General features: G+C 36.4%; 1 protein-coding gene across 1 annotated transcript; it reads left to right on the forward strand.

Annotated features, from left to right (window-relative positions):
• The first annotated feature begins 4,281 nt into the window (after positions 1-4,281).
• Positions 4,282-5,529, forward strand: LOC104106152 (uncharacterized). Its single transcript, XM_070180330.1, has 2 exons — positions 4,282-4,806; positions 5,035-5,529. Exons 1-2 carry the CDS (start codon positions 4,282-4,284, stop codon positions 5,527-5,529), a joined length of 1,020 nt encoding a protein of 339 aa, XP_070036431.1.
• The last annotated feature ends 9,498 nt before the right edge of the window (positions 5,530-15,027 follow it).

A 15,027-nucleotide genomic window follows, 5' to 3' on the forward strand; every position in this document is an offset into this window, starting at 1 on the left:
TTAATTAAAAAATAATAAATAATAAAATAAAATATAAAAAATCTGAAAAAATTCCGAATTGTTTTCCTATAAATAGAAGAGAAATGTGAGGAGAAAAGGGGAGAAGGGAGGAAAAAATAGAGGAGAGAATTAAGAGAGAGAAAATTCTTCTTCTGCGCTGAGTAAATTTCTACTCGTTTCATTATTTCTTTCGAAAATTCAAGCAATTCATCACCCTGTTTAAGACTCAAAAATGTCTCAAATTCAAGCCTAAAAACACCTTGTGAAGCTTCATTGACAGTCACCTCTCTCACGCCAAAAACCAGCAGCCTCACGAGGTACAATCGAGTTTCGGTCCGGGCTCAAATTTTAGAAGGTTCGTCACTAGATTTTCTGCTCATCTGCCGATTTGCCCTTGGTTTGGTGTATTTGCTCGGCTCAGAATTGTTTTTGCATTAATCAAGTTATGAAGGAAATTTTTTGCTTAAAGGTTCATTGCTTATCCTCCCTTTGTTAATTATTTCATTGTTTTGTGTGATGTTCTTATAGAGGTTCATGTGATAATTTTTTGTGTTATTTTATTTATACATATTATCATGTTGTAGTTTCTTTTTACATGTTTCAAGCGATTTGTCAACAAATTATTTGAATAGAATTTCATCTTAATGAGATTTGCTATTTAGAATTAAGAATGAAGATCTTGTCATATTAATGGGCCATGCGTTGGAGTTCAAGTAAGTGAACCAGAAATGAGTTACCACATTTAATAGGAAAGAAAGAATTAGACATGGGTTGGATTGAGTATAAATCTGTGAGGCCCAATAATTTTGTCACTAGACTAATAATTAGCTCATTCTTCCATAATGGATAAATGTCTCCTAATTTCAAAGATAGAGTAGTAAGTTGTAAATATTTCTAAGTGTGGATGACTTTCGAATACTTTAAATAACTAATATATTTTTCGACTTCCAAATAACTTCCTATTCATAAACTCTAGGTCTTACAATAATTTCAAATTAATTTAGGAAAATAATACAAGTGCGCGTTCACATGACTTGACCAATCAACTTCGAATAATAATAAATGTGTTATTGATTGTGTACACGTACGCGTGACATGATTCTTGACACCAAACGAAAATGAGTACACGTACGCGTGACTTATTTCAAGATAATTTTCATAAATCTAATAAAGCAATAAAAGCGGACATAGGTAAAACATGAGGCACATGTCTACTTTACTGATGATGAACTTCTAGATGAGGGAGCTGGGCACAATTGGGCTTTGCACCTGATTGTCAAATGTGAGGGGCATTATGTAAAGCGATGGTTGATGGAGGCTCGAGTGTAGATGTATGCCCTCTCTCTACCTTGCAAAGCATGAAGATCAATACAAACAGAATCCGACCTAGCAATATTCGCATCCGGGCTTTTGATGGCTCAGCGGGAGATACCATTGGGGAGATCAACCTCACCATGACGATTGGGCCGGTCGATTTTGAAATTGTCTTCCAAGTAGTAGACATGGAAACTTCTTATAAATTTCTTCTGAAGGCCATGGATCCATACAACTCGAGCTGTGCCATCCACCTTGCATCAGATGCTCAAGTTCGAACATGACAGGCAAGAGATTATTGTTCACGGAGAAGACGAATTATCCATTTATAAAGATCCGTTAATTTCGTGTATTGAGGCCAAGGAAGGGTGCGAGTCCATTATCTATCGGGCTTTCGAAGTGGTTGTTGTGGACCACGTTGAGGAAGGAAAGCCCATTCTGCATCCTCGCCTTTCCGCCACATCTGTAATGGTGGTTGCACTTATGCTGAGACAAGGTTATGAGCCAGGAAAAGGCTTGGGGGCATCATTGTAAGGAATTTCGGAACCCATCTCTCCCTTTAGCAATAATGGTACTTTTGGATTAGGTTTCAGGCCAACACAAGCAGATGAAGATAAAGCTAAGCACCGCAAAAAGCATGGTTGGGTCTTGCAGCAGCCCATCCCTCACATTTTGTACACTTTTGTTAAGCCATGACTCCAAGAGGGTCAAAATTCCTTGGCACATGCAAACATTGATGAAATTTGCCATGACCTCAGCCAGATGTTTTCTGAAGTGAATATGATCCAGGCTGGTGAAGGCACTAGCTGTGCCGATGTGAAACTAATTGGCCCAGACACCATGCTCAATAACTGGGAAGCAACTTCTCTCCCCACAAGGAAAGAGTCTTGGTAGTTTGCTTTTGCAACTTCTTTTTATAATTTGGGTTACTTTCAGGGTTGTAATCCAAACATCTCACTATGATTATTTTATTTTGATGTTAACCCTTCTATCCTTTCAAATTCAATGAAATGCAGTTAAATTTCGTATTGTATCTTTTCCTTTTCCTAAATCTTGTCATTTTATTTCCATTTCATTTTTGTTAATGTCGGCTTTAATAACATGACATGCATGCGGAATTCACGCACAGATCTTAAAAAGCTGTCTAATTTCGAAATAATGCATCAAGAGGTCGAATATGATGAAAATGAGGTTGTTGAGGAAATAAAAAGAGAGTTGGAACAATTTGAAAACAAGCCTAGGTCCAACCTCAATGAAACTGAGCCAATTAATATCGGAGGTCATGAAGAAGTCAGAGAAACAAAGATAAGCATTCACGCTGAATAAGAAACTAGAGATGCCTTGATTCAAATTTTATTTGAATACAAAGATGTGTTTGCTTGGTCTTATGATGATATGCTGGATTTAAGTGCCGATTTAGTGGTTCATAAATTTCCCACGTATCCTGATTTTCCACCAGTCCAACAGAAGCAACGAAAATTTAAAACGGACATGAGTGATAAAATCAAAGAGGAAACAATGAAGCAATTAGGCGCCAATGTAGTTAGAGTCGTACGATACACCACCTGGATGGCAAATGGTGTGCTTGTGCCCAAGAAGGATGGAAAAACCAGAGTCTGTGTTGACTACAAGGACCTGAACAAAGCAAGTCCAAAGGATAATTTTCCCTTACCAAATATCCACATACTTGTAGATAACTGCGCTAAGAATGAGATACAATCTCTTGTGGATTGCTATGTCGGATACCACCAGATTCTAATGGATGAGGATGATGCAAAAAAGACCGCTTTCACCACTCCATGGGGTACTTATTGTTACAGGGTTATGCCATTCGGTTTAAAGAATACGGGGGCAACTTACATGAGGGCCATGACCACCATTTTTCATGACATGATGCATAAAGAGATTGAAGTATATATTGATGATGTCATCATAAAATCAAAGACACATGCTGATCACGTGTGCGATTTGAAAAAGTTTTTCGAGCGACTTCGAAGGTATGACCTTAAGCTCAATCCATCCAAGTGTGCATTTGGGGTGCCATCTGGGAAACTCCTTGGTTTTATAGTCAGCCGGAGAGGCATTGAAGTGGATCCATCTAAGATAAAGTCCATTCGAGATCTGCCACCCCCGAAGAACAAAACTGATGTCATGAGTTTGCTCGGGAGATTGAACTACATCAGTAGGTTCATTTCTCAGCTCACAAACACATGCAGGTCCATCTTTAACTTGCTGAAAAAGGATGCTGCTATCAAGTGGACGGACGATTGCCAAAAAGCTTTTGACAGGATCAAAGATTATCTGTCAAAATCTCATGTACTGGTCCCACCCGAACCTGGTAGGCCTTCGTTTTTATATCTATTGGTGATGGATAATTCCTTTGGATGCATTCTGGGGCAACATGATGCAACATGCAAAAAGGAATAGTCAATCTATTATTTGAGCAAGAAGTTCACCAATTATGAGGTTAAGTATACCTTTTTAGAAAGAACATGTTATGCTTTGACTTGGGTCGCTCAGAAGCTGAGTCATTATCTCCCGGCCTACACTACTTATCTCATATCCAGAATGAATCCTTTGAAGTACATCTTTCAAAATCCAATGCCCACTAGAAGGCTCGCAAAATGGCAGATTCTACTCACAGAGTTTGACATCATCTATGTCACTCGCATCGCAATGAAAGCGCAGGCTTTGGCAGATCATTTGGCAGAGAATCCAGTTGATGATGACTACAAGCCACTGAGCATATACTTCCCAGACGAAGAGGTCAACTCAATAGAGGAAATAGTTTCGGATGACATCCGTATATAGAAAATGTATTTTGATGGGGCTGTTAATATCAAAGGAGTTGGTATCGAGGCAATCCTTATCTCACCTATTGGACAACATTACCCTGCAACGGCCCGACTTTGTTTCTTCTGTACCAATAATATAACGGAATATGAGGCTTGTATAATGGGTCTAAAAATGGCCCTTGATTTGGATGTGCATGAACTATTGGTTATGGGAGATTCTGACTTTCTTATCAGGCAAGCCCAAGGTGAATGGGATACTCGAGACATCAAGCTTATTCAATACAGACAATGTGTACGAGACCTGAGCAAGAGATTCAAATCCATCGAATTCAGGTACATTCCCAGGTTTCAAAATGAGCTAGACGACGCCTTGGCTACCTTAGCCTCGATGCTCCCTTATCCAGGCAATACCTATATTGATCCACTGCAAATCCAAATTCAGAATCAACATGGCTACTGCAATACTATTGAGACAGAACCAGATGGTGAACCTTGGTACCATGACATAAAACGATTCCTGAAAATAACAGAATACCCAGAGCATGCCAAGGGAGATAAAAAAAGAACTATAAGGCGGCTCGCCGGCGGTTTCTTCCTGAATGGGGAAATGTTTTACAAAAGGACCTCAGATTTGAACTTATTGAGATGCATAGATGCCACAGAAGCTGAGCGAGTCATGAGTGAAGTGTATTCGGGGGTATGCGGACCTCACATGAATGGATATGTTTTGCCAAAGAAGATTTTGCGAGTAGGGTATTATTGGCTTACTATGGAGCGAGATTGCTTTAATTTCGTTCGCAAGTGTCACCAATGCCAGATTCATGGCGACCTGATTCACTCGCCTCCTTCGGAGTTGCATCCCATGTCCTCTCCTTGGCCTTTCGTTGCTTGGGGAATGGATGTTATTGGGCCAATCGAGCCAAAGGCTTCAAATGGGCATAGATTCATTCTGGTCGCCATTGATTACTTCACCAAGTGGGTGGAGGCAGTTACTTTCAAGGCAGTCACCAAGAAAGAAGTGGTAGATTTTGTTCATTCCAACATCATCTGTCGCTTTAATATCCCAAAGACCATTATCACTAATAATGCAGCCAATCTAAATAGTCATCTGATGAAGGAGGTATTAGAGCGATTTAAAATTGTGCATCGCCATTCTACACCCTACCGGCCTAAAGCTAATGGAGCCGTTGAAGCAGCTAACAAGAATATCAAGAAGATCCTTAGGAAGATGATTAAAGGGTCCAGGCAATGGCATGAAAAGTTGCCTTTTGCTCTTTTGGGATACCACACGACTGCTCGCACATCTGTGAGTGTAACTCCTTATCTGTTATTTTATGGAACTGAAGCTATAATACCGACTGAAGTTGAAATTCCCTCTCTCCGAATCATTGTGGAATCAGAGATTGAATACACCGAGTAGGTCAAGACCAGATTAGAAAAACTAATGATGATTGATGAAAAACGGCTAGCAGCAGTATGTTTTGGCCAGTTATACCAGCAACGAATAGCACGGGCTTATAATAAAAAAGTGCGCCCGAGGCACTTTGAGGTAGGCCAGCTCGTTTTAAAATGCATCCTTCCGCACCAGGTAGAAGCTAAAGGAAAGTTCGCCCCGAACTGGCAAGGATCCTACATCATCAAGAAAGTGTTACCAAAAGGGGCTTTGCACTTGGTAGATGAAGAAGGACAGGTACCAGACATGATAATTAACGCAAATGCAGTCAAAAGATATTATGTTCGATACATACCCACTGAAGAACTTTCACGCATCGATTTTCTCAGATCGAGATAACGAAGGCTATCTTTGTTCACTACCCCAAATAAGTGTCACCCTTTTGTTAAACCTTTTGAGCCATATTTGTCTTCTTGGGTTTCTCTCCTTTTAGAACTTGTGTACTTGTAAAAAAATATAATAATAATAATAAAATCATCTGAGTCATTGAACTACGTTCGACTTGATTCTGAAAGGATACATAGGCAGCCTCTCTCTGGGATTCAGTCACACCAAAACAAAAATCCACATTCTCCCAAAAGTTGAAACTAGGGCAGATGTTACAATGGTTCGGCGATGGTTTCACCTGAAAGGTCCCAAAGTTGTAATTCAATCCAAATTCTTTTTACCCAAATCCTTTTCAAGTCCTTCCTATCAATCAACGAGAATGATCAAGAATTGGAGGATACAATTATTTGGATCTGATGCAACCAAAATGAGAAATAAAATGAGAGAGTCTTATTGGTGAAAATCCTCGCGGGCACCATAGGGCGATGACGAGCAGAGAAAATGAAAATGAGAGAGTCATGTAGTGAAAACTCGCAAAGAGCACTATAAGGCGATGGTGAGAAAAGAAATGAGAGAGTCCAGTTAGCGAAAACCCGCAAAGGGCGCTACTAGTCGAATGAGGGTCTTTGATACTCCGATATGAGCACAACTAAGACAGTTTCAAGATGAACATTTGCGACAGATTTTTGAGAATTAGACAGATCATACGAATCAAGCGTCCAGTCCAAAATGCATGTCATGATTCATTGAAGTCGGCACATACCTCCAGATAAGTCTCCTTATTCCCCTCCCCCGAAAGGGGCACCTTTTGTTTAGACACAATTCCTTTTTTTTCACTTTCAATTGATTTTCTATTTTAACCCATAATTTTTCTTTGATTCATTTTCCGGTCTAATCTTGCATCAAAAGCAAAGAAAAGAAATGGCTGCAAAATTAACTATAGTTTCCCTGTAATACCAAGCATAATTTGGGGCATATACGGCATTGATGAAGGCACGAATCTATCTGTGATCTCTTTTGATAAGACGAACAAAGCATCTCAAAGAAACTGAAAAAGTCGCCTAAGCAAGACTTGCTTCGTGGGGAAAGATGATAAGCACTACAGACACGAACTGGTACTAGTTGCAAGAAAAATAAGTTCTATCTTAAAGGAAATTTGCCTTGCCTTAGGGACAAGGGTTAGTGGTACCATGGACATCCGAATATGAAATAGTCGGGGGCAACATCGGAGAGCCAAAGTCTCCAGGAAGCTATACAGAGTATCCAAACATCTCAGTACCATACTGGAAGAATCAGTTCTTCTACAGCAGTGACCGTGACTTCAAAATACTTAGGGTATCAAGGCCGCAAACCAACCACCACTTTGAAAACTCACAGTTTTTCTTTGTTTAAAGCAGGAACAAAGCAATGCAGAATGGCAATTCTCAAAGGACGAATATCACCAAAGGTAAGTCCCTCAAAATCTCCATTTTATTTTATTTTTCAGCATGCATCACTACTATCTATACCTCTCATTTTCATAGCTTAACCCAGGTAGAACCGTTTCGCCTAGGGGGATCCAGCTCATAGTTCCGGGTAGAAGTACTCTTCGCTCAGGTTGTTTTACGTAGCTTAACCCAGGTAGAACCTTTTCGCCTAGGGTGATCCAGCTCATAGTTTCGGGTAGAAGTACTCTTCGCTCAGGTTGTTTTACGTAGCTTAACCCAGGTAGAATTGTTTCGCCTAGGGGGATTCAGCTCATAGTTCCGGGTAGAAGTACTCTTCGCCCAGGCTTGTTATTCTTAGCTTAACCCAGGTAGCACCTTTTTGCCTAGGGGGATCCAGCTCATAGTTTCCGGGTAGAAGTACTCTTCGCCCAGGGTATTTTTCGTAGCTTAACCTAGGTAGAACCTTTTCGCCTAGGGAGATCCAGATCATAGTTTTCGGGTAGAAGTACTCTTCGCTCAGGGTGTTTACGTAGCTTAACCCAGGTAGAACCTTTTCGCCTAGGGGGATCCAGCTCATAGTTCCGGGTAGAAGTATTCTTCGCTCAGGTTGTTTTACGTAGCTTAACCCAGGTAGAAACTTTTCGCCTAGTGGGATCCAGCTCATATTCCGGATAGAAGTAATTTTCGCCCAGGCTCGCTTTTTGCAGTTTAACCCAGGTAGAACCTTTTCGCCCAGGGGATTCATTTTCATTTCAGTAATACATAACACTAGCCCCTGGTTACATTTCTTTTCCGTAATACAGGGTGCCATCCCCTGGTTATATTTTCTTTCAGTAATACAGGGTACAACCCCTGATTATATTCTTTTTCCATAATACAGGGTATCAACCCCTTGTTACATTTACTTACCAGTATCAGGATACACCAATCCCTAGTCGCTTTTCCAATATAGGGTCTCCACTCCTTAGTTTCTTTTATTTTAGATATAGGGTCTCCATTCCCTAGTCTCTATTTTTTTATTTTTTTTTTAGGTACACCATTCTCGACCTTTTATTGCTTTCAATAAAGAACTAGTTTAGAATTTTGTTACAATAACTCATGAAATTTTCCTAGTACAAAGTAGGGCAGAAAAATTTTGTTCGTTTGTTTGTTTTGGTGTTTGAGTAGGTTTTACCTCGAGGCACAGGGTTCGAGATGGCCAAAAGAAGAAGTCTCAATTCAGAATAAAAGAAAAAAAAAATAGGTGAATCCAAAATGCAAAAGCAGTTGAAAAGATGTGGAATGCTCAAGACATGACTGAAGCCACGAGTATTGGAGTCTCATTTTAGAAGAAGCTATAGAACAATGAACTAGCACCTACAGCTAGCGAGCATCAAGGTTTAGATCAGAGTCTGCATGAAGAACCAGTCAAGACTCAAGATCAAGTTTCAGAAGACTCATAGACAGGAATCTTGTAACTCATAGCTTATAGGTTTGTTTAGTTTCTTTTTTTAATATAATAGCAGGATCGCGTACCGGAGCCTCGACGGAACCTCACTCGACTCCTCAACTCATCATTCCACCATTCTCCTTGAACTACACGTGACCTGATTCCCCTATAACCCGGGATATGTAGGCAGTCCAAAATCAAGACTCGGTTATGCCCTATCTTTTATTTCTTTTCCTTTTGAATAACAGTTTGGTCAAAAATTAGTCACATGGCTCACCTAGTCTTTGCCTGAAAACTCTTCATGTTTCCAAGCAAAGATAGACAGCTGTGAGCACCTAATTTTTGACTATATTTGAATTTTTACCACCTTCTACTATGTAAATATTTTTAGAAATGTAATATATATTTTTTTAGCTTTGTTACATTTTTTTAATATAGGGTAAGAATTAAAAATAATTTAAAGGTCAAATTATTATTAGAATTATTATCTTTATTTTTTATCTTTATTTTAAAATAAAATAAATTAAAAAAACTGAAAAAAATAAATATTTTTTTAAAATTTTCGGATGGGAATAAAATAATAGGAAAATTAAAAGTATGGAATAAAAAATTAAAAGTAAAACCAAGAGAAAATTGTTTTTTTAAAAAAGTAAAAGAAAGTGGAATATTAAAAACATAAAAGTAAAAGAATGTGGAAATTTAAAAAATAAAAAGTAAAAGAAGTTGGAATTAAAAAATAAAAGTAAATGTAGCTGAATTTTTTAAAAAAAAAAAATTAAAGGAAAGTAAAAAATTTAAAAAAAAGTAAAAGAAAGTAAAAAATTTAAAAAAAAAAAAGTAAAATAAGTGTAATTTAAAAAAAGAAAAGTAAAATAAATGGAAAGTAAAAAAAGAGTAAAGTAAAAAAAAAAAAAAAGTGAGAAATTAAAAAATAAAAGTAAAGTAAAGTGGGGAATTCGTTTTTTTAAAAAAAGAAGAAAAATGGGAAGTGAGAATTCTTTTTAATTAAAAAATAATAAAATAATAAAATAATAAATCTAAAAAAATTCCGAATTTTTTTCTTATAAATAGAAGAGAAATGTGAGGAGAAAAGGGGAGAAGGGGGGAAAAATAGAGGAGAGAATTGAGAGAAAAAGAAATTCTTCTTCTGCGTTAAGTGAATTTCTACTCGTTTCATTATTTCTTTCGAAAATTCAAGCAATTCATCACCCTGTTTAAGACCCAAAAATGCCTCAAATTCAAGCCTAAAAATACCTTGTGAAGCTTCATTGATAGTCACCTCTCTCACGCCAAAAACCAGCAGCCTCACGAGGTATAGTCGAGTTTCAGTTCGGACTCGAATTTTAGAAGGTTCATCGCTAGATTTTCTGCTCATCTGCCGATTTTCCCTTGGTTTGGTGTATTTACTCGGCTCAAAATTATTTTTGCATTAATCAAGTTCTGAAGAAAATTTTTTACTTAAAGGTTCATTGCTTATCCTCCCTTTGTTAATTATTTCATTGTTTTATGTGATGTTCTTATAGAGGTTCATGTGATAATTTTTTGTGTTGTTTTATTTATACACATTATCATGTTGTAGTTTCTTTTTACATGTTTCAAGCGATTTGTCAACAGATTATTTGAATAGAATTTCATCTTAATGAGATTTGCTATTTAGAATTAAGAATGAAGATCTTGCCATATTAATGGGCCATGCGTTGGAGTTCAAGTAAGTGAACCAGAAATGAGTTACCACATTTAATAGGAAAGAAAGAATTAGACATGGGTTGGATTGAGTATAAATCTGTGAGGCCCAATAATTTTGTCACGAGACTAATAATTAGCTCATTCTTCCATAATGGATAAATGTCTCCTAATTTCAAAGATAGAGTAGTAAGTTGTAAATATTTCTAAGTGTGGATGACTTTTCAATACTTTAAATGACTAATATATTTTTCGACTTCCAAATAACTTCCTATCCATAAACTCTAGGTCTTACAATAATTTCAAATTAATTTAGGAAAATAATACAAGTGCGCGTTCACATGACTTGACCAATCAACTTCGAATAATAATAAATGTGTTATTGATTGTGTACACGTACGCGTGATATGATTCTTGATACCAAATAAAAATGAGTACACGAGAATTAGACATGGGTTGGATTGAGTATAAATCTGTGAAGCCCAATAATTTTGTCACGAGACTAATAATTAGCTCATTCTTCCATAATGGATAAATGTCTCCTAATTTCAAAGATAGAGTAGTAAGTTGTAAATATTTTTAAGTGTGGATAACTTTTCAATACTTTAAATAACTAATATATTTTCCGACTTCCAAATAACTTCCTATCCATAAACTCTAGGTCTTACAATAATTTTAAATTAATTTAGGAAAATAATACAAGTGCGCGTTCACATGACTTGACCAATCAACTTCGAATAATAATAAATGTGTTATTGATTGTGTACACGTACGCGTGACATGATTCTTGACACCAAACAAAAATGAGTACACGTACGCGTGACTTATTTCAAGATAATTTTCATAAATCTAATCAAACAATAAAAGCGGACATAGGTAAAACATGATAACCAATAAAACACAGGTTATCCAAAAATAATATAAGCCAAATATAGTCAATAAAGTGACCGTACTAGAACCACGAAACTCGGGAAATGCCTTATACCTTCTCCCCGGTCAACAGAATTCCTTACCCAGACTTTATTTTCGCAGACCAATAATAATAGAGTCAAACCTTCCTTTGAATAGGGATTCAAATAAATGGTGACTTGGAACACCCAAAAAATTAATTTCAAGTGGCAACTCTGTAAATAAAATAATCTCTACTCAAATTTGTCACTTTAATTGAAATTTTTTTTTAATCCACAACAATCCATAATACATATATCTTTTGGGGTAAAAAGAGGTGCGACAAATAAAACAGCTAATGGATTAGATGGTAATGAGAGATGAGCCATAATTCACCATTATGGATTAAAAATATGGGTACAACTACACCAAACTTCTTTCTCCAAAGGCAATAAAGGCGTTGATAATTTCGGAGGTTGAAAATGGGACTATGATGGTTAGGTTTAGAAAGTGAAGGTGGAAGATGAGAGTGGGGAGAAAGAGAGAACATATATGGGGTTTGGGAGGGCATGGGGTTTGGGAGTGGGAGGGGGTGCAACAAAGTAGTAAGAAAAGAGAAAATAGAGGGGAGAGAAAAGTGAATTGGTTAATAAGGATCAAAACAGATTTCTATTTATTTTAAGAATCTGGGATTAAATATATGGACTTTGAAACCTGCTACATTTGTAAATGAAGCTGCTATTTTTGGAATAAACAAGAAATGATTTTATTTATGTTAATAGTTTTAAATAAGTGACCTACAATGTAGAAATCTCTAATATTCATGTAACAAAAAATCCCCGAAAATTCGAAAAACCCGATAAAATCGAACCAATCCAAACCGATATAGTTGGTTTGGTTTGGTTTTGATAAAAAACGAAATCACCCCTAACTGTAGTAATTAAGAAGTGAAGTATTACCAAATGTTTGAACGAGCAATCTTGGAGACCTGTTAGAAGAGTACTAAACTAATTAATATTGGAGCAAGCGATGTAAACTATTATTTAGGAAAACATCAAGTGGGTTCAACATAGCTTGAGTAGACAATAGGTTCCTTAATCTAATTGCCAGCTTGCAAAATATTAAAAAGAAGGGTAAAACAGGAATAATTATGATGGCAGTAGCTTTGATTAATTTAGTGAAAATATTGGAATAACTGTAATAACTAAAAAATGAAGTATTACCAATTGTTTGAGCTAGCAATCCTGGGCACCAGTTAGAGGAGTACTAAACTTATTAATATTGGAGGGGGCGATATAAAGTATTGTTTAGGAAAAACATCAAGTGAACTCAAAATAGCTTGAGTATACAATAGGTGCCTAAATCTAACTTCCAGTTTGCAAAATATTAAGAAGAGGACTATTATAATACCATGAGCATACCACAGAAGTGTGACGCCTTTAATTAAAATTAGCTTATTGAATTAAGCTTCTTGACAAAAGTTATATCTACACATATAGAAAAGGGTAGAACGAAGCAAGAATAAAACATACTTTGATTTAGACACTTTTTGTGAAGCATGGACATGAGAAGATTTATAAAACAAAAGAGTAATTTAATAGTTTTATAGAAGTAAAAAATTTAACTAAGATACTTGCAAACGTGGGTGTGTAAAAATGATTTACAAACAGATTCAAAGTTATAGGCTGTAAATTTTCTTATAAGGATAAAATTTCACAAGTATTTCCATACAATGTCAAACAAACCATCGTCAACACTTGTTTTGTCGTTGTTATGCTTTAATTTAAAGGGTACAAATTTTCTGCATAACATGCATAGGCGGATCTAATATTGAAATTTTATGGGTTCAACTTTTAAGGTTCTTACTATTGAACTCATTATATTCCTAAAGTTATGGGTTCATATCTATAATTTATTGCGATTTTAGTAATTTTTTGCGACGCCCTGATAACATGGTTGCATAGAGATTCTCCATAGCAGCAACTGAAAGGCTATTACAATAATATATAAGACAGCAATAAAGTAACAATGAAACTCGGTTAAAAAGTTATTTAAGTTAATATTTTAATGTATATGCATTTTTACATACATCGCAGCCAAGAGTATAGGGAAAATTGAGATAAATACTACTGATATAACCGTTGCAAAATAACTTAATAGTGATACATTGTACAAAGATAGTGTAGGAACTAAGGTGCAGGATGGGTATTTCCTTCGGACACAGACCAAAAGTAAGGATATTCATGACAGAATGCTCTAGTATTTTTTGCAACTTTCATTAGTCTAAAACCTATTACCATTGACTATTCCTCAATGTCTTTCCTCCTTTCCTTATATAATTTTTGTCTTTTTTTCCGTTAGACCATAAACTGTGTTTTCATGATTCAGTTTACCATGCTAACCATTTAAATCATGATTAAAAGATGGGATTATGTGTATGAAGTATTTATATTTACATATTTAAGCAATAACAGTAAACAAAGGCTGAAGAGAAACTGCTAGGATCGAAAAACCGGGTAGTGCGGAATTTAGCCAAACAACGTTATAATGATAATAACAAAGACAATGCAAGTTGATAATAACGCCAATTAAAGAAGATAAAAAGATACAAATTTAAAGTGGTTCGGTCAAGGTGACCTACGTCCACAAGCGGAGAGGAGTAATTTCACTATACCAACAAGAGTACAAAATTAGAGTAAATACTCTACTTAGTCCCAAATACCCCAAGAGAATAACCTCACAAGATCACTCCAAAGAAAGGGTTCACACAAGTGTTTTCCAACACTCACTCTCTTACAAAATACTCTATAATGAAATAAAGGAGGAGAAAGAAAGACAAGAGTGAAAAGCTCTTGAATTGGTGTGTTTACAAATGAGAAGAAGTTCCTCTATTTATAACAAGAAATCCTTGGCCTAATAGTGGATATTATGTCATGGCAAATATCATGATCCACAAATTTGTTATAGTGGATATTATGTCATGGCAAATGTCATGAAAATTTGGCCCCCACTTGAGAAGAAGACAAATTAATGGCCATATTACAAATCTCCACCTTGGCCTAATTTTAGCTTATATATAGTAAATTTGCTCCACCTTCTCCGCAAAAACCCCAATGGCAAAATCATTCTTCATAAATGCCAATCAAATTCAGGCAAAGCTTGAACTTGAATACTGGAAGAGGTTTTGTGAACATGTCAGCAGGATTGTCTCTAGTGTTGATCTTCTGAACATAGACTTTTCCTTCAGCAATGGTTTCTCAGATGAAATGATACTTTATATCAATGTGTTTCGTCCTCTCATGATACATCTGATCTTTAGTCAAGTGAATGGCACTTTGACTATTACAGAAAATGGTAAGACCACCTTGGTGTGAACTGAGTTTCGCAAATAGACCCTTCAACCATAAGGCTTCTTTGATTGCCTCGGTCACTGCTATATATTCTGCTTCGGTAGTAGATAAAGCTACTACATGTTGTAATGTATCTTTCCAACTAATAGCGCAACCACCAATGCAAAATACATAGCCTATCAGTGATCTTCTTTTGTCAAGATCACCTGCATAATCTGAGTCTATAAAACCAACCAAAGTGTTAGTATTTATCCCAAACTCCAAATGTGTGTTTGAAGTACCTCGCAAGTATCTGAGAATCCATTTCACAGCCTGCCAATGTGCTTTACCAGGGCAAATCATATACCGACTTACCACGCTC

Source organism: Nicotiana tomentosiformis, chromosome 7, assembly GCF_000390325.3.
Source record: "Nicotiana tomentosiformis chromosome 7, ASM39032v3, whole genome shotgun sequence".
Classification (NCBI taxonomy): Eukaryota; Viridiplantae; Streptophyta; class Magnoliopsida; order Solanales; family Solanaceae; genus Nicotiana; species Nicotiana tomentosiformis.